Source organism: Balaenoptera ricei, chromosome 13 (assembly GCF_028023285.1).
Source record: "Balaenoptera ricei isolate mBalRic1 chromosome 13, mBalRic1.hap2, whole genome shotgun sequence".
NCBI classification, from domain to species: Eukaryota; Metazoa; Chordata; class Mammalia; order Artiodactyla; family Balaenopteridae; genus Balaenoptera; species Balaenoptera ricei.
This window is the reverse complement of record NC_082651.1, coordinates 8,593,465-8,613,962: the sequence shown is the minus strand read 5'-3', so window position 1 is coordinate 8,613,962 and position 20,498 is coordinate 8,593,465. Positions and strand designations below refer to the sequence as shown.

The 20,498-nt window shown below is 41.3% G+C and overlaps 2 protein-coding genes and 1 non-coding gene across 10 annotated transcripts in view; 1 reads left to right on the top strand and 2 right to left on the bottom strand.

Annotated features, from left to right (window-relative positions):
- The window catches only part of EIF5B (eukaryotic translation initiation factor 5B), a 69,745-nt gene extending 67,360 nt beyond the window's left edge, over positions 1 to 2,385 (top strand). For both annotated transcript variants that reach the window (XM_059943220.1, XM_059943218.1), the window contains exon 24: positions 284 to 2,385. In XM_059943220.1, the coding sequence (XP_059799203.1) occupies positions 284 to 391 (108 nt within the window). In that variant the 3' untranslated portion in view covers positions 392 to 2,385. The remainder of the gene's footprint in view (positions 1 to 283) is intronic.
- The window catches only part of REV1 (REV1 DNA directed polymerase), a 92,648-nt gene continuing 74,241 nt past the window's right edge, over positions 2,092 to 20,498 (bottom strand). For 5 of the 7 annotated variants that reach the window (XM_059943211.1, XM_059943213.1, XM_059943214.1 and 2 more), the window contains 11 exons: positions 13,421 to 13,641; positions 12,976 to 13,148; positions 8,249 to 8,351; positions 6,951 to 7,116; positions 6,518 to 6,723; positions 5,114 to 5,347; positions 4,304 to 4,424; positions 3,440 to 3,663; positions 3,180 to 3,336; positions 2,798 to 2,900; positions 2,092 to 2,411 (listed from right to left, as the gene is read on the bottom strand). In XM_059943211.1, the coding sequence (XP_059799194.1) occupies positions 2,300 to 2,411; positions 2,798 to 2,900; positions 3,180 to 3,336; positions 3,440 to 3,663; positions 4,304 to 4,424; positions 5,114 to 5,347; positions 6,518 to 6,723; positions 6,951 to 7,116; positions 8,249 to 8,351; positions 12,976 to 13,148; positions 13,421 to 13,641 (1,820 nt within the window). In that variant the 3' untranslated portion in view covers positions 2,092 to 2,299. The remainder of the gene's footprint in view (positions 2,412 to 2,797; positions 2,901 to 3,179; positions 3,337 to 3,439; positions 3,664 to 4,303; positions 4,425 to 5,113; positions 5,348 to 6,517; positions 6,724 to 6,950; positions 7,117 to 8,248; positions 8,352 to 12,975; positions 13,149 to 13,420; positions 13,642 to 20,498) is intronic. The other 2 variants (XM_059943216.1, XM_059943217.1) reach the window with 1 other exon arrangement.
- On the bottom strand, positions 7,375 to 7,447 carry TRNAE-UUC (transfer RNA glutamic acid (anticodon UUC)). Its single transcript has one exon. It is a non-coding gene; the product is annotated as a tRNA-Glu (tRNA).

The following is a 20,498-nucleotide window of genomic DNA, read 5'->3' as shown; positions in this document are numbered from 1 at the left end:
ACGTTTAGAATCCGATGGGACTGGATTCTTCGTTAGGGCTTGGCCTGTAGCCTGGCCTCCTGACAGTGCCCGCTAGGACTTCTGGGTCAGATCCCCAACAAACAGATGTGGTGCTGGCATTCTGCTCCCAGAAAATGCAGGCAGGCAGGCTCTGCTTTGGCAGTTTCTGCCTGAGCTTTCTTTGTGCCGAGCAGCATCTGGTAACAAACTCTGGGGCCACGTGCTCTTCTTTGGCACTTGTTTGTTACATTGTGTTGTTCACTCTGTGCCTTGGGCCTTACAGATCAGCCGGCAGTCCATCGACGCCCTCAAAGACTGGTTCAGAGACGAAATGCAGAAGAGTGACTGGCAGTTAATTGTGGAGCTGAAGAAAGTGTTTGAGATCATCTGACTTTTCCACACGGGTCAGGAATTGGAGTAAATGCAAAATGGTGTTGTCATACTACCAAGAAAACAAGGCAGACAATGGAATGGACCTATCTGAAAACTGACGAGCTAAGCATAGAAGGAAGAAAATAGGTGTATAAGATGTTTTCCATGAGAAACCAAGAAACTTACACTGGTTTGACAGTGGTCGATTACATGTCCCCACAGCTCCGGCGTGCCTGCTCACTCGTCCACGCCTTGCCCAGTCCTCCTCTACTGGCTGCTGTTTTAAAGGTTGCCCTTCCCCAAATTTGGATTTTTATTACAGATCTAAAGCTCTTTCAATTTTATACTGATTAAATCAGTACTGCAGTATTTGATTAACCAAGCTTCTGCAGATTTTCTGATTCTTGGGACTTTTTTGAGGTAAGAAATACTTATTTATGTATATCCTTCCCACAGTGGTGGTTTTCTTTTTCTTTCCCCCATGCGTTCTTCTGCCATATGCCCTTAGGAATTTTTTAAACTAGAAAATTAGGCATTCTGATATTTATCTGCTTTTGTGTGAAACCACGGTGTAAAGCATAACTGGCTGCTATTTACTGCTTGTGTGGTCATGAGAGTCCACTGTAATCAATCAATCAATCAGCACAGTTCTGAACTCCAATAAAGAACCCAGACATTGACCCGCGAGCTCTGCTAGGCTTCATGTCAGTCAGTGTAGCTGCTCTTCTGTGAGTCTCCATCCCCGTGCAGCTCGTTCTCTCAAACTATTTTATTAACTAAACAACTCATACCTTGCGTACTAGCACATGTTAACATTAGGAATTCTTATACATCAATCAATCTTGGTCTATTTTGTCCTAGCAAATTCTGTCATGCATACATTTTCTGATGAGACAATCAGTAGGGTGTTGATTACCTGTTTGGACTTAGTGTAAACACTAAATTGTTACAGAGACATCATAATGGTTTCTTCATATTAGTAATCTGATTGTAGCTAGTTTGTTATGGTTTTCCTGAAGAATGTGGGAAGTGGGTCCCTGAGGTAAGAGATCTATTAGCATCAGTGTAATTCTTCTGGCAGATCCCTAATATCTGACTACCTATTTATATAGCACAGTGTTGAATGAAGTCAGTGTAGGGTGTTGGAAGAAAATGTTCCTGAGTATTCACTGGCATAAACTATATTTTTAAAGTGTTATGGCATAACATATAGCATAGAAAAATACTTTTATATACATTTGAAAATCTGGACCATTCTTCATTAATGATTATTGACGTTTCTCAAGGGCCAGTAGAGGCAAAGACAAAACCGCTAAACCATCTGGGGGACATAATTTTTCCCAGGAAAAACTTAAATCCTCAATTGTGTGTGTGTGTGTGCTAATTCAAAATATGTAAATTCCTCCACTTGAAAGAAGTAAAGAAGATTTTCTTAACATGTTCCTGTGTTCATGCTTTGGGTCAGGAGTGATCAGAGTGAGTATTTTTGGAAGCTTTCTTTACCCTTGCTTGGAAAAAGTAGAACACCAGTCTGGGCCCCCTCAGGCATTTCAAAGCTTAGCATGAAGTGTGTAACGGTCCAGCCATAATAGTTCAGGATTTGCTTCCTAAAGGATTCACAAAAAGGAGCCTGTACAAAATATACATACAGTTCTTTAATAAACAACTGTAAACACTTCACTGTAAAAATCCATAAAACTTTATAAACAAACATTTTGTAAATAGAATCTATGCTACAGTAAAAGAATTAACACAGTTATTTACATGCAATACTGACAAATTTGGCACTTATTGAAAAGAAATGTACAAAAACACTTGGCTTAAAAAGAATTATAGAACTCAGAGCATTACTGTCATGCACTTTGCAAATACCTCACAAGCACTTTTATGGCACAGCTAGCGGAGAGCAGCAGGCGCCTGGTAATGTTCATGGAACTTTTAATGTGCTTCCGTAAGTCTGTTGTAAAACCACCTGAACATTGTCGAGAATAAAGTCAAATGCCATATTCCAAACCGACTCCACCGACTGCTGCATCAACCTGCAGGTGAGGAGAGACAGACAAGCGATCAGGAAAGAAAGACCGATTCCTTCAAGAATCTGTTTAACATATATAGTGATATTTAGGGTTTAAGGGTTTTAACATCTGTATATAAATACACTCAAAAACGTACTTCTGTGGTTTAAACTATATAAACCTTGGGAAACCTCGTTTTGACCCTTTTTTACTCCCCAGTGTTATGGTACTTCTTTCTCTGGCATTCAAAATACAGGGCTTCCCTTTTCAGTAATGCTGAAGAGCACAGTTAACGTAACTGATGGCCAGAAAGGGCACAACTCGCTCAGCGCCTCACCTCCCTCCAGTAGCTGTGGTGACTGACAGACATGCCGTTTTTTTCCCTTTGGGTAAAAGCACTGAATAGTTACCTTTTCATGTATTTTATAACTAGGTCCAGTTTTTCCAAATCTTTTTCCTCTATTAGATCAGTACAGTATTTCACAACTTGCAGAATGTCTTCTTCCATTGGATCTAGAGAGGGGAGAAATCTCAAATGAGGACCACCTTATGCTTTTGAAGGAGAAAGGCAGAGGTCTGCAGGGATCAAGGAAACTACGTGCTACAGTAGTGACTCAGAGCTGCCACACGAGTGGGCTGTGGTAAGGAACCTTTCCGAGCCGCCCCCAGAGGTCAGAAGGTTGGGGGGTGGCTGGTTTACGCTCATTAGAGTTAGGAAAATAGTTCCTCTATAGAGCTGAGTTCATGTTCTGTAGTCAGAGGACATCACATCTCAGTACCAGCCAGGCCAACCTGATATGGTAGTTATCCATTCTCTGAGCAAGGTCTTCACATCACTGAATTCCACAGCTCCAGCTAGGTTGGGCGCTGGGGGTCTAACACACCCAGACGGCTCAGGCTGCAAACCAGAAAGGCCAGCAACACCTGAAGTGGAAGCAGAGAGTTCTCCCTGTTAAGAAAACAAATGATAGAAAGTGCTATATTTACATAACATCGAGTACATAAACATCTGATGGAGGAGGTCAAAGTTTAAAAAGGATGAAAGAAATTACCAGAGGTTTCTCAGAGGCAGGACCTTCATGTTTTAGAAACCCATCAATTAACTTCTGGGGACTGCCACAGGCCCCTGGCAGAGTTTTTGCAGGACTGTTAAGCAGCATGTTCTTCAAAGGGCTCTGAATCTTTTTGGGGGGACTGATGATGGAGCTTTTTTTCTTGTTTCTTTTCTTTTCTTTCACCGCTGCTGGTTTTAGCTGCAGTAGCGGGTTCTTTGGCACTAAAAGAAGATGGCATAAGATCCTCAACACAACATGCCTGGAGAGCAGGACGGGCCCCTTCCTCCTCCCAAGAGCAGCCCTGAACACACACACGCACGCATGCATGCAGCACAGGCCTCCCTGAGGGAGGCGGCAAGTGACGGTGGCCCCGTGATTCCTAGGGTTGCTCAGCCACTTACTGGTGATGTTTGGGACCTGCTAGTCTATACGGGGCTCGCAGCAGTCAATGAAAACTCAACAGGCGAATTACTTCCAGCAGTTCAGCAGGCAGTATTCTGTTTTCATTTTAAATGTGGTATTTGTGACGCATGTTCAGAAACCTTCAGATTCTGGGCTTTAAACCTGCATCCTCTGAAGGATCGGTCTCAAAGGACAACTGGCTTGACAGATAATCAATTCAGAAGATTTCTGGGTAATAGCTTGTTCAGACTTTTAAGTCAAGAAGCTACAGATACAAATCCACCTAGGACTCTGACAGCACTTAACCTGTACTGCGTACTAGTTCTGTTCCCCTGATGTGAAGAGCACTGAACATGACTAACAGCTTAAAGACTCTGGCCATCATATATATACTACAACAATCAAACAATTTCATTTCTCACATCTTCACTTCTGTTACGTGTCACTGGCAAAGCTCACCAGATGTGCTGGCCTGCTGCGGGTGAGGGGTGCTTTCTCCCTGCCTTTGTCTTTGATCGTAGGCTGCTTTCAGCTCCTTTTGAAGCTCTGCAGGAAGGGCCGCAAACACCTCAGGGTCCACCTGGTGGAAAAGAGAAAGTTCGAAGTCAAACCTGAGCTGACTCTATATATATAGGCAGCTGGTTTATATTTTTCACGAAATAGACTATTTCAAATCATACTCTTCTGATCTGTATGAATTAGGTCCTCAACATCAAAGCTCATTAAATCCTCACAAGGTTATAGGGTGAGAATAAGGAATACAGCATTGAATGTGAATTGACTTAATTAAAAAAAAAAAACAAAAAACACTGTGCAGAACAACCAGGGCAAGAAGCACTAGTAGGAAATGAGAAGCACAACGCAAGAGAACAGGTGCATATGTGACGTTCTTCTTAAACATCAAACTCTGATTGTGTTATTGTCCCTAGTGTACGGTTACACATCTTCACCCTGGTACTCGAGTGTGGCCCAGGGTCTTCTCAGGCCAATGAAACAGCAGAGTGTGTCTGTCTTTGGGGTGGAAGCTGTAAGCACCCACACCCCATAGCCTCCCTCTTCGCTGCCCCCTGTTGTCCATACTTGGCTGCTCTGTCAGTTTGTGTCCCGCAGGTAATGTGGAGACGGGCCATCCCTCCTCCCCCAAGGGACGGAGTCAGCCACTGGGAGGTTAAGGGGCAAAGGAGAAAAGGAAAAGAGAAGTGCCCTGAGCTGGAAGCCAGATGGCCGAGGATATTCACGCTATGGTAGAAGGGCCTCAATTCAACTCACCTGTGAAAATGCTGGAAGGGCTATTACATTAATTCCCCCATCGCTGTTAGATTCTTGAGGTTCTGGTATTTGTAACAAAACTGTCCCAACTGGCTGTGGCAACATTCCTGTGCTGTAGCCATTTGCTGGTTCTCTCCTCCTGTCGCCAGGTGGCTCTCCTTGCTGCACAGCATACACTTGCTCCACCTGCTCCCGGAGATCAGGTGGAAGCGCTTCCAAGACAGACTGGTCTAGCTGTAAGACACCCGACAGATGCTGGGACGATGCATTTCCAGAGTCAACGCACCACTTTCACTTCCACTGCAACATCATGGATGGTGAACGCAAGGTGCAGGTTATCAGGCTAGGAAAGCCACCCCCAAAGCAGCACGTTTTTGAAACATCTTGGTCTTTTGCCACTGATGTCTGGCTGGTCATGCGTGGACTCGAGATGACAAGGGCAGGCCCCTGGCCAGTACCCCAGGGTCAGCTCAGCCATGTCTCCTCAATGAACCAGAGAGGTGGGCCCTTGTCAAGCTCAAATCTTAAACTTTGCCCAGGGGAAGTGGCCAGTGCCTAAGGCGCGTGTCCATTTCTGGGGTGAGGTAGAGTCCTGGGTCAGAGGTTTACCTTTCAGACAGGAGACTATCTGCCCCCGAATATAAATTATATTCGTCTGAGCAGCAAGCTAGGAAAAAGGGATTCTAGAAGCTCAACTCTCCAGCCTACACACTAGAATCCTCTGCCTATACATCCCTTTGAAAACAAGCAATTCCACATGCTGGTAGGCCAGTCTTACCTCGCTAGGAGCCACTATTTCGGGGTAACTCACCAGCACCAGGGACCCAGTGCGAGCATTTCCCAACCGCCCCTTTCCCTGGCCTCACAGCCAGCACATCCCACCACTTAGGGGAACAAAGAAAACTGATTTTCCCAACAGAGCTTAAAGTGCTATGTAAAGTTTCCAAAAAGCAAAAATGCCAACAGCATACCACGTTTACAGACCACACCAATGGAATTAATAGCTTGTGTTTGGAAAATCATTCACCCTATAGAGAGAACTGTTTGCAAGTGCTGCAAGAGAAACCTCTGACAAAAGGCCTCTACTAATGAGCAGCAAAGCCGTGCTGTTGAACAGAGCTGTGTCCACGTGATCACAACCGTGAGGGAGGCCCAGAGGCTGCTGACCGTGGCAGTTCACAGAACAGGCTTTCTTATCCATGTCTTACAACCTGCCAGAGTTGCAAATCTCTGCAAAAGCACAATCTTGCCCTGAACTTGTTTCCCATTTGGAACTAACACCACGATCCACCCTGTCAAGCTGCCCTTTCTCCCTTTCTTGGCTGTACTGATAACTTAAAAACATCATTCCTACTGTAAAACTACTTTTACACTGACATCGTATTTACAACTATAAATACATACCTGGGAAGGTGATGGGACCTCTATACTCAGGTTAAGTCTTGATTTTAAACTGATGGGAGAACGTAGACCATTCCATTTCCCTGAGGACTCAGCTTTGCTAGTAGTAACAGGACTGATGCTTGATGTCAGATGTGAAGAAAGAGATGGCAAGAAAGTGCAAGTTCTAGAGGCAGATGAAATTTCCAGATCCACAGCAGCCAGAAATACTGAAAATACAGGAAATGACATAAAATAGCCTCTTCGTTGTGGGGGGGGGGGGGGGAAGGAGCACTTTAATCCATTACAGATAAAGCTTTATTACTGATTCATCATAATTCAGAATGTCAGCGTGTTTCTGAGAGTCACAGGGAGCAAGGCTGGACGACCTGTACACTAACTTCACACTCCTGACGGTATAAGCTCCAAAACGAGAACCATGCTGACAACCACTGACCTTCCTTGTGCTCCTCTTCTGTGGGCTTCTTAGCTTTCTGAACTTGGAGGAGGTCAAGGACAGAGTGTGACCCACCAGGACAGTGGCTTGACTGAACTGCCGGGCGACTGGGACACGCAGAAGGGTTTGGATTAGTCGGAACCAACTGATTCACATGAATCCCAACCTAGAACCAGAATAAAATAGGTTTCTAGGAAAAAAAGTTAAATTCAAACAGCCTTTTATACAATTTATTACAAAAACGACTTCTATACTAGCTATACTAGCTACTCTCAATTTTACAGTATCTAATCTACCCAAACATAATCTCTTCAAAATCAGGAACTCCAAAAAAGTGGGAATACTGTACCCACTTAAGTTCTCATCAATTGAGTTTTTGTGTTTATTTATTTTTGGCCACGCCGTGTGGCTTGTGGGATCTTAGTTCCCTGACCAGGGATCGAACCTGGGCCCACAGCAGTGAAAGCGCCGAGTCCTAACCACTGGACCACCAGGGAATTCCCAATTAAGTTTTTAAAATAAAACTTGAACAAAATTTAACTAGGGGACAGTCTACTTGCAACCTTACTTTACCTATCATTTTTGTCAATAAAAACCAGGCTTGGGGGTGGGGTGGGCAGTGGGTATGCGGCAGGCAGGCATCCACACAGATAAGCACCACTCCCTGCCCATGACAGTACTCCAGGGAGGAGTTTCATCACTGTTGGCTTAGTGACTTTTTAATCCTTCCACAACACCCATACCAAGCGAGTAACTATCCTTTACTCACACACAACCTACAAAGGTTAATCTTTAAGAAAATGAAGGCTTTTACATTTTTGATGCCCTCTCACTGATCATGCATCCTCACGTGCCCATGGTAAACTCTCCCTTCTAGATCATCATTTGTATCAGACATCAGAACAAACTTCTGATGAAAAAGAACCTTAAAGGTCAAGAAACATTTGCAGCTTCACACTCCCCCCAGCCCCGTCTCCTTCTGCGGGAACCAGAGCAGGAAGCAAATAACACACGTTAAGATAAGTCTTTGGTGGTTTAAAAGAAAGGCACTATAAAAATTCAAGATATGAAACTTACTATTCTAAGCAGAAAACAGATTTCAGAACAAATGTGAATTCTTAAATAAGGAGACCAGCTCAGATGAGAAAGTCGTTTTTCAATCTCTCTTCTTATATTACATCAGTGGAGCTGAAAAAGCTGCATATAAACCCCCTAAACTGCACCATGACCACCCTCCAATCAACCCTCAAATAAGAAAAACATTCCAGAAAATCCTGCTTTAAAATGTTACTACTCACCCCTCTCATGTCCGATATGTTGAGTTTCATCGTATGAAACATGTTTAGTGCAGCCTTTGCAATTACTTTTGCTCTATCCGTTGCCTGGTCAAGAGTCACAGTCCTGTAAGTGACAGAACTAACTTTTTTAAAGGAACAAAAGCTACATTCCGTATGTATTCCCTGGTACCTCAGTAGTATGGAACGGCTTAAAGAGTTAAAGTTGTAAAGCAAGTTATCAAAAAGTCTAAATAAGTATTAAATATGATCCTTAAAAAAGCAGGAGATAGTCTTCCTTCAAGGAAGCCAATAATGCTAAATTAATTACATTGGCAACAAGTGGGAAAAGAAAAATCATCAAGAACATTGGGACTTTCAGAGAGCTGGTCAACCAAAAATAAGTTGAGAAAAATGTTTTAAAGAAATGTACTTCAGTTAATGTATATTCAAATATAAGCTTATTATGTTGCAACTAAAGCCTGAGCAGTAAGTACAATGTTTTAGATTCCCAGAGATGTTTTAGGTTGCAAGATTATCTATGTTGAGGTACGGTTAATATTCAGAAGAGAAAGATGAATCTCCCAGATTCTCCTGACTCTATTTTCCACATGTGAATATGCCCAGTACACGGGCGTGCGGACACAGAAACGTGTGCACACCTCTGAGGAAGGAAGTATGGTGGCGCCGTGTCTAAAATCCAGAGAGACTACAATATGCAATTTTTACACCTGTAAGAACTCAAGGGGGACCAGAGAATGTGCCAGCAATATCAGGTGCCCAAGACTACATTTACTCTCTTTTTTCAGTACTATGAATACATTATGTATTTATCTATGGAAAGTACCTATTTCTTTAAGGAAATCATTTGCAAAAAATTTCCATTGGTTTGTTTCCTAATGATTACCTTAAATTTATTTCACACAGATAAATAGAGAGTAACTTAAAAGCAAGATTTGTAGTGGACCATAGTGGTTTAAACACGTGTTTATCTTCATTTCTTTCCAAAACAACACTAAATGGACTTGAAATTATTTTTGAAAGGTGTAAACTCTTAAAAGATAGAAAAGGGACAGAAGACAAGAGGAGAGGAAAAATGTCAGCCATAATTTAGAATACTCAAATGCCTGCTAAATGCCTAAAGCAAGGCACCAACTTTGAGATAAGCCAGTTTATGCTACAGAACCTCAGAAGAGCTCAGCAATTAGAGGTGTCAGGTGTGTCTGACAGGAAGGGGAGAGAATACATGGGAAGCAGGCTCTCACAGCTGGCCATCCTCCTTCCCGGACGGCTTCCCAGAGATGGGAATGTTGACACAGAGAAGCTACGGGGGGTCAGGCACAGCAGAGGAAGAGCGAGGCCCCTCGCCCGGAAGCAGCACAGTACACCCCTTCCCACCCAGACCCCTCTCCTCCTGAGTAACCAGAACACTAGCTGTCACCGGTCCATCTTCTCACCCAGCCCCTAGGTGGAACATCTCACAGGAAGAACCGCAGATGCTGCCAGCTGGTTGAGGTAACCAAAGACCAAGCCCCTCCAGCCGCCCTCCCAGAGTGAAGCCCCCTGGTCTGCGTGTCCCACTAAGAGTGCAGAGGCTCCCACAACATTTCAGCAGTTCACGTATGAACAGCCAAGAACTATCAGATAGATAAATGCTTGAAGAAAATCTCTGATATAAAAGACAGCAACCAAAACAGGAAAAAAGGAACTCAGAAACAGACTGACACTGGGACTTGAAGAACATTTAAGAGGTTAGAGAGAACTCTGTATCTGTGAAGTAAGAGATACTATAAATACTTAATGTCCAAAGAATAAATTTTAAAACTCCAATGTAAAATGTTGGTATTGATAGAAATGAAAAATTGAATACTGGCAAAGTACCTGGCACGAAGACAAACCAATACCATCCCAGAACACCTGTGATAAAGAGAAGATCCTGAAAGTTCCAGAAAGAGCAGATCTCCTATAAAGAACAGGCAATTAGAAGAGCAGTGAACTTCTCAATAGTAACCCCGAAAAAGATGACGACAATGGAGCCTTTAAATGTCTGAGGAAAAATGATTTCTAAGATATGTAAGTCAGCACACCACTGAGCGTGAGGACAGACAGGTTTACACCCATGAATTCCTTCTCAAGGTACGAGGAGATCAGGGATCTAGGAAAACAGGGATCCAACGCAGAGAATGGGCACCCCACGACTCCAACTTTTCAGCAAGTCTTAAAATAAACGAATTCAGACCGGAGTAGCAGGTTGGGGGCCCCAAGAGAAAGGCCTCCAAGAAAAGAGATCAAACCAGTAACAGACTTGCTGATGTGTTAAAACACAGTCACAGTGGAAGGGAGTTTGGGGATAAACTCAGTGGCAAATTCACAAAAAAGCAAGCAAAACGAGATACTCAGTTAACTCCAGGAAAAACATATTCAAGAGGAAAGAAAATGTGATCCTAGTGGACACTATGGACCAGCTATGTACAGTATGTACAGGTCATAATAATGGGACAGTGGAGAGTGACTGAACCAAAACCCACCAAGCCGACTGGGGGCACAGGAAAGAAACGCATCTGGGGAGAAGAGCAACAGGCAGTGGAGGAGAGAAGGGAGAAAACCCTCTTCTACAGAAGCAAGTCAGGCAAACGAGGCATATATCTAGAAATATGGATGTAAATATCAGAAGAAACCACAAAAAGGTTGAAAAGTGTGGTGCTCAGAGCTGGCGAGAGGTGCAAAGGACTGGAGGTTGTATTTGACCTTTTCAATTTCGTTTATCACATTTACATATATATATATATATATATATATATATATATATATATATATATATATATACACACACACACACACACACACACACACATACATACATATATTATATATATACACACACACAATTCAAATTAAAAACACATATACAGAAAAGAACTCCAAGAATTCTTTTCCCAAAAGGAAAACTGTTATAAGAAAAATTTTCCCAAGTGATAATCAAGCCACAGATCTCAATCTACACGTGGCTCTTTGACTGATCCAACTTAAATTTTGTCGTTTCGATGACAGTATCAAAATGTGCCTGTGAGTCACATGATTGCCATGCAGCTTTTGATTAAGGCCAATTACAAGAGATTACAGAATTATTATACACTTCTGAGTTTACTAAACCACACAGGACTTCAGTTTGACTACAGCACGGGTCCAAACTACTTCTGGGAAGGGCCAGATGGAAAATAGCTTGTACTCTGTTGTCTCTTTCACCTATTCTTCATTTTTTACAATCTTTTATATAAAAATCATTCTTAGCTCCCATGAATCATGTAAAAACAGGCCACAGGCTGGATTTGGCCCACAGGAAGTAGTTTGCCAACCCCTGAATTAGAGGAAATACAGGATCAGTATTATAATATTTCATAAGCTCTCACCTAAAGCATTTCTTATGCAGTTACAATACCACCAAAATGTTAGGCTTAAATTAATGGCTTACAATTGGTCTACATCTTATTACATTTATAAAATTACACTTGTTTCAATTAATCACGTGCTGTTTACGCCTTATCATGTCTCATCCAAAGATATTTATTTTAAGGGCATGGCAAAATGTATACTTTATTGCCAGCAATGCAGGCAGATTTTTGAACTGTCCTGTGTTTACCAAACAAAAGTCTTGTTAGAGATAAACACTGAAATATCTGTGGAAGAAATGATACTGTATCTGAGATTTGCTTCAAAATAACTGGGGGGAAGGAGAGGAAGGATGGTGCAGGTGCCCACCAGCAATTGTGGAGATCAGGTGATGGGTACATGGGGTTCATTACACTGTTTTCTCTACTTACATGTTTAAAATTTTCAAAATAAAATTTTTTAAAAGTTTAGGACAAAAATGAACAAATACCAATAACAGCAAGCAGATATGTGCTTACCAAAAAAGCCGAATGAATATTATCCTTGAATTGGGGGAAATAAAGTACAGTTAAAATCCCAGTTTTTCTTAATGCTGTAATTAGATTTTTGGAATATCTGGATTTTCCAAAAAGGATTAAATGAAGGCTGATTTTCTTATTCTGCTTAGACTGAGTGAGCCCCTAGGTACTGCTGAATGCATCACAATATACAGTTCTAAGAAACTATAAGATATTTAAAAATGCACAGACAGCAAGAGGAAACTACTACACTGTATTTTAACTTATCTGTCAATCAACCAAAGCTTTAAAGATACAGTGTACTGTGTAGTATAAAATGGCATACAAAATTAGGTAGTTTCATATTGGTCACAAATCTTACATGAAGTTTTATATTAGTGGCCCTCACATTAAAAAAATAGGGTTCTAAAATGCCTTCTACCAGTTTCCAGAGACTACCATAATCTGATTAATCTTTTCACGAAAAGAAATTACACCTCCCTAAATGAAGTAAATGTCTCATTGAAATCGTTTTCTGAATTATTACACTGACGTTTCCCTGCAGGACCCTTCCGCCAAGTCCACAACCGCCTCCCTTTCTGTCCCTGCACTAAACTCCACAGCCTCAAGACCCCAAGAACAGTCTGCCCGGTCAGGGACACACAGACAGGCTGGCCTGGAACCTGGCAAGTCAGCGTAGTTCTGACAGCCTTGGGCTGAGACCCGGCTCCGCAGAATGTCCAGGAACATCAGCGTTTTGCAGATTTTTATTCATACTCTTCCTCAGTTTTTTCCATTTTCCATTAATTGTAATAACCTGCACTGAAACATCAATATCCAATATCCTTTTTAAGATAAGCTTACCTGGTGATGTTATCACAAATTCCATGGCCTCCAAATTTTGCAGTTTCTACAGGGGCCCCCGGCTTTCGTACCATGATTTTGAGAGTCAGGCGTTTACCCCTCACGCCAGCAGCTTCAAGTCGCCGTTGGATTTCTTCTGAAAGACTCAGAAGAAAAGCTTCTGCTTCTTTAGGCTACAGAAAGGCAAACAAAAAAAAATACCCTCCATGTTATTTTCCTACATGCCTAACAATTCTTCTCAAGTAGATTAGCTTTCAATATTAAACATTTGTATGATTTAGTGCCCTGCTCTTGTCTACTTAAAAACAAACATTCTGCCAGTTCTGGGAAAGGCAAGAGTTTTAAGACTTAATTTCAAGCATCAAGAGTCTATGGTCTAGTTGGAGAGACAGGACTACGTGAAAATATAAAGAATATAAGGTAAAACCTGTGAAGAGAGCAGTACCTGGGTAAACCTTATTCCATAGTTGATCTCAGCTGAAACAGATTTTCTTTCCTTTTCAGTTCGAACTGGTCTATCGTCCAAACCACGGCAGAACCTATAAAGCATCTGACCTGTTTTGGGACCAAATTCTTTTTGGAGTTTTGCCATGGTCATATATTGCAAGTCTCCACAAGTTCTAATTCCCAAAGATGTCAACTTGGATTCCATTGAGCGTCCAACTCCTAGGAAAGGGACAGTTCTTTAATTCTGCATATAAGCTATTAAAAACAATTGAGCATTATGAAATAACTATTCATGCACAAACAACTAATTTAAAATAATCTCCCTTAAAATTCTGAAGTGACATAACTGAAGCATCTCATAGATTAAGAATTGTTTTTTTGGTTGGTGCAAATCATCCTAGTAAAGTTATTTCTAGAAGCTACTTCTCAATTTGGACTCTACCTATAGGTGAACCAGAACTTTTCAAATGTGTATGACTAAGTAAGTTCTCCAAAAAATGTGATTTTTATTTATTACTGATTAAAAAGTTTTCTATCTTATTTACAAAATCAACTAAGTTACAGACTCGTTTAAGCTAGTCTATAGTATGACTTACAGACATACTAGGAGACTCAGGAATGTTAGGGATTCTACTATGATTTTGGCAAGGACCAAACTTCTCAATGGTTCAGCCACATTTTCTCTGAATGGGAACTAGAACAAGAAGTCATGACAGAGGTCCAAGCCCACATGTCACTTGCTCTCATACTGGACAAAGTGGCACAAGTGACGTGGGGATGAAGTTTCCTGAGCAAAGCAGCAGCGAGGGGAAGACAGACAGATGTCTTTTACCAACAAAGATTATCTCCCTGGAAGGGCAGTCAGTGTCCCGCAGCTGGGCCAGCGTGCAGCAGCCCCTCGTCACCGTCTGCAAGATGCAAGGTTGGAGCCTCGCCCAAAGGATGCTCATGAGCTCTGTTGCTCCCCATGTACCCAAAAGCTTAACGAAGGTACATAAGTCTGGGAAAGCGATTTAAGAGTAACCTGGGGGAACTAAAACTCTTATTAAAATGGTCTCCACACCATGAGATCAGTATTGTCCATCAGTGAGGAAGACTGCGGTCTGGCCTTCTGTAGGATGTTACCAGGGAGCTCAGAGTGGAGTCTGGGGTCGCCTACCTGTCACCGTTATTGTCACTTCTGGCTCCAGTTCTCTGAGTGGCCCTGGTGGGGGGAGGAGCATTCTCGTCCAGGTTCTGCCAGGAGAACCTCTTGGAGCAGTTACGCAGACACACGGTTAGGAGGGAGGTGGTCAACTTTACAAAAGGTCTATGACCACAGAGGTGGGCGAGACAAGTTTAACCCAAGAAAATCTGTCCCCTAATGGAAGTCAGATGAAAGGTGTTAAGGGTGCTGTACCCCATTTGTGCCATTTTCAAGTTCAAGTCAGAACAGAGAACAAGCAAGAATAGCAGAGTCTGAGTTAACAACAAGAGAATCCTCCAGAGGAAGACCATTCACAAAAAGACAAAATTCTAAGTGAAACCTATTGGAGTATTTTTCAAGATGGGGAGGAGGAACCCAACGAAGGGACAAATCAGATACGAGGGTGGCCAAAGCCAGAGAGACACTCTATGCAGCTGTTCGTGTTCAGGGAAGGCTTTCTGTCTCTATTTCTTTCCGTCCCATCGTTGCCCCAACTCCCCACCCTCAAGATGTGATCATGATCTTTCCCTGACACATCTGATCTGTTCTCCCTGATTTGCAAAATCAGCAAGAGGCAATAATCAGCAAGAGGCAATAATCCTGCATTAACTGTGTGTATTGGGATGGGTAGGGGGAAAACCTATAGTTCTTGAGAGTCTCTTGAGTATACCAGAACACAATTATTATTCACTAAGAGGTACAAAAGAAAGGCTATTACATTAAATATCACCAAGTTGACAGTTACAGAAAGATAGAGAAGATGAAAAGGCAGAGGGCTATGTACCAGATGAAGGAACAAGAAAAAACCCCAGAAAAACAACTAAATGAAGTGGAGATAGGCAACCTTCCAGAAAAAGAATTCAGAATAATGATAGTGAAGATGATCCAGGACCTTGGAATAAGAATGGAGGCAAAGATTGAGAAGATGCAAGAAATGATTAACAAAGACCTAGAAGAATTAAAGAACAAACAAACAGAGATGACCAATACAATAACTGAAATGAAAACTACACTAGAAGGAATCAATAGCAGAATAACTGAGGCAGAAGAACGGATAAGTGACCTGGAAGACAGAATGATGGAATTCACTGCTGCGGAACAGACTAAAGAAAAAAGAATGAAAAGAAATGAAGACAGCCTAAGAGACCTCTGGGACAACATTAAACGCAACAACATTCGCATTATAGGGGTCCCAGAAGGAGAAGAGAGAGAGAAAGGACCAGAGAAAATATTTGAAGAGATTATAGTCGAAAACTTCCCTAACATGGGAAAGGAAATAGCCACCCAAGTCCAGGAAGCGCAGAGAGTCCCATACAGGATAAACCCAAGGAGAAACACGCTGAGACACATAGTAATCAAAGTGGCAAAAATTAAAGACAAAGAAAAATTATTGAAAGCAGCAAGGGAAAAACGACAAATAACATACAAGGGAACTCCCATAAGGTTAACAGCTGATTTCTCAGCAGAAACTCTGCAAGCCAGAAGGGAGTGGCATGATATACTTAAAGTGATGAAAGGGAAGAACCTACAACCAAGATTACTCTACCCGGCAAGGATCTCATTTAGATTTGATGGAGAAATCAAAAGCTTTACAGACAAGCAAAAGCTAAGAGAATTCAGCACCACCAAACCAGCTCTACAACAAATGCTAAAGGAACTTCTCTAAGTGGGAAACACAAGAGAAGAAAAGGACCTACAAAAACAAACCCAAAACAATTAAGAAAATGGTCATAGGAACATACATATCGATTATTACCTTAAACGTGAATGGATTAAATGCCCCAACCAAAAGACATAGACTGGCTGAATGGATACAAAAACAAGACCCATCTATATGCTGTCTACAAGAGACCCACTTTAGACCTAGGGACACATACAGACTGAAAGTGAGGGGATGGAAAAAGATATTCTATGCAAATGGAAATCAAAAGAAAGCTGGAGTAGCTATACTCATATCAGATAAAATAGACTTTAAAATAAAGAATGTTACAAGAGACAAGGAAGGACACTACATAATGATCCAGGGATCAATCCAAGAAGAAGATATAACAATTATAAATATATATGCACCCAACATAGGAGCACCTCAATACATAAGGCAACTGCTAACAGCTATAAAAGAGGAAATCGACAGTAACACAATAATAGTGGGGGACTTTAACACCTCACTTACACCAATGGACAGATCATCCAAAATGAAAATAAATAAGGAAACAGAAGCTTTAAATGACACAATAGACCAAATAGATTTAATTGATATATATAGGACATTCCATCCAAAAACAGCAGATTACACGTTCTTCTCAAGTGCGCACGGAACATTCTCCAAGATAGATCACATCTTGGGTCACAAATCAAGCCTCAGTAAATTTAAGAAAATTGAAATCATATCAAGCATCTTTTCTGACCACAACGCTATGAGATTAGAAATGAATTACAGGGAAAAAAACGTAAAAAGGACAAACACATGGAGGCTAAACAATACGTTACTAAATAACCAAGAGATCACTGAAGAAATCAAAGAGGAAATCAAAAAATACCTAGAGACAAATGACAATGAAAACACGACGACCCAAAACCTATGGGATGCAGCAAAAGCAGTTCTAAGAGGGAAGTTTATAGCTATACAAGCCTACCTAAAGAAACAAGAAAAAGCTCAAGTAAACAATCTAACCTTACACCTAAAGAAACTAGAGGAAGAAGAACAAACAAAACCCAAAGTTAGCAGAAGGAAAGAAATCATAAAGATCAGAGCAGAAATAAATGACATAGAAACAAAGAAAACAATAGCAAAGATCAATAAAACTAAAAGTTGGTTCTTTGAGAAGATAAACAAAATTGATAAGCCATTAGCCAGACTCATCAAGAAAAAGAGGGAGAGGACTCAAATCAATAAAATCAGAAATGAAAAAGGAGAAGTTACAACAGACACCGCAGAAATACAAAGCATCCTAAGAGACTACTACAAGCAACTTTATGCCAATAAAATGGACAACCTGGAAGAAATGGACAAATTCTTAGAAAGGTATAACCTTCCAAGACTGAACCAGGAAGAAATAGAAAATATGAACAGACCAATCACAAGTAATGAAATTGAAACTGTGATTAAAAATCTTCCAACAAACAAAAGTCCAGGACCAGATGGCTTCACAGGTGAATTCTATCAAACATTTAGAGAAGAGCTAACACCCATCCTTCTCAAACTCTTCCAAAAAATTGCAGAGGAAGGAACACTCCCAAACTCATTCTATGAGGCCACCATCACCCTGATACCAAAACCAGACAAAGACACTACAAAAAAAGAAAATTACAGACCAATATCACTGATGAATATAGATGCAAAAATCCTCAACAAAATACTAGCAAACAGAATCCAACAACACATTAAAAGGATCATACACCACGATCAAGTGGGATTTATCCCAGGGATGCAAGGATTCTTCAATATACGCAAATCAATCAATGTGATACACCATATTAACAAATTGAAGAATAAAAACCATATGATCATCTCAATAGATGCAGAAAAAGCTTTTGACAAAATTCAACACCCATTTCTGATAAAAACTCTCCAGAAAGTGGGCATAGAGGGAACCTACCTCAACATAATAAAGGCCATATATGACAAACCCACAGCAAACATCATTCTCAATGGTGAAAAACTGAAAGCATTTCCTCTAAGATCAGGAACGAGACAAGGATGTCCACTCTCACCACTATTATTCAACATAGTTTTGGAAGTCCTAGCCACGGCAATCAGAGAAGAAAAAGAAATAAAAGGAATACAAATTGGAAAAGAAGAAGTAAAACTGTCACTGTTTGCGGATGACATGATACTATACATAGAGAATCCTAAAACTGCCACCAGAAAACTGCTAGAGCTAATTAATGAATATGGTAAAGTTGCAGGATACAAAATTAATGCACAGAAATCTCTTGCATTCCTATACACTAATGATGAAAAATCTGAAAGAGAAATTATGGAAACACTCCCATTTACCATTGCAACAAAAAGAATAAAATACCTAGGAATAAACCTACCTAGGGAGACAAAAGACCTGTATGCAGAAAACTATAAGACACTGATGAAAGAAATTAAAGATGATACCAACAGATGGAGAGATATACCATGTTCTTGGATTGGAAGAATCAACATTGTGAAAATGAGTATACTACCCAAAGCAATCTACAGATTCAATGCAATCCCTATCAAATTACCAATGGCATTTTTTACGGAGCTAGAACAAATCATCTTAAAATTTGTATGGAGACACAAAAGACCCCGAATAGGCAAAGCAGTCTTGAGGCAAAAAAATGGAGCTGGAGGAATCAGACTCCCTGACTTCAGACTATACTACAAAGCTACAGTAATCAAGACAATATGGTACTGGCACAAAAACAGAAACATAGATCAATGGAACAAGATAGAAAGCCCAGACATTAACCCACGCACCTATGGTCAACTAATCTATGACAAAGGAGGCAAAGATATACAATGGAGAAAAGACAGTCTCTTCAATAAGTGGTGCTGGGAAAACTGGACAGCTACATGTAAAAGAATGAAATTAGAATACTCCCTAACACCATACACAAAAATAAACTCAAAATGGATTAGAGACCTAAATATAAGACTGGACACTATAAAACTCTTAGAGGAAAACATAGGAAGAACACTCTTTGACATAAATCACAGCAAGATCTTTTTTGATCCACCTCCTAGAGTAATGGAAATAAAAACAAAAATAAACAAGTGGGACCTAATGAAAAAATAAATAAATAAATAAATAAATAAATAAATAAATAAATATCACCAAGTTAACCACGATCAACCTAATCTAATTGAACTGTCCCTCTATGGAAGAAGAGAGGTTCCTCTCCATTACAAGCTCATCTAATGGAATGGAATGGCCTGAAGTTGAGTGGGGGAAGGAGGCATGGATGGTCTACCTCTAACCCCTATGACGTTTGCACAGGGGGGAAAAGTTAGCTTGGAATCAGCACCAAGACCCCGAATGGGTGCTAGTTTGATTGCTTCGTGTGAGCGTTTTTACGGAAAGGAGGCCCCTCTAAGGAGGAAGTAACAGGGTCTTGAGAGTCAAATTGAGTGCAGCCACCTAGAAAGGGAAACATGAAGGAAAATGTGCTAGCGTAGAACCAAGGTTCTGAGAAGGAGAGAAGAAAAATGCAGCTGTGGAAGCGGCCAGCCAGTCAAGCCACTGGACGAAGACGTGGCGTCTGTCCTTGAAGGGGAACCACGAGCCCAGGCTAAGAACAGCCAGGAACGCCTCCTCCCGGCACCTGGACCTTGACAGTCCAGAGACGCAGAAAAGTCAAGTTCCAAAGCATCAACCTTTGCCATCTAAGTTAGCACCGTTCAACAGAACTTTCTGTGGTGATGGAACCGTTCTCTTCTGTGCTGCCCAGTTCAGGAGGCACCCGCCCCATGTGGTTACTGAGCACTGACTGCAATGTGGGCAGTACAACGGGGAAGAGGAATTTTAATTTTATTTAACTTTAATTAATTTAACCTAAAATTTTCTAGCTTCACTTGGCTAGTGGCTCCCGTATCAGGACAGTGTAGATGGTCATGTACACCTACACGGCCGCGGTGCTTATCTGACACGAGAAGAAAGAGACGGAAACCTCAGAGTGGGTGCACACACCCAGCAAAGGACGGACAAGGGGCAGAAGGTCCTACAAGCCAGGGTGGAAAGCCTTGCAAAGAGCCACAGAAACAGCGGAAAGAGTTACCGCATTTAAACAGTTGTTGGGGACAGTCCTTTCTTTCATTAGCTAAACAGATCTCGCTGGGTAATCTATATGCTAGCCCAACATGCAGTCATTACTCTGTGGCGCCTTCATAAACTTACTAGCGTGTGTTCCCCTTTTA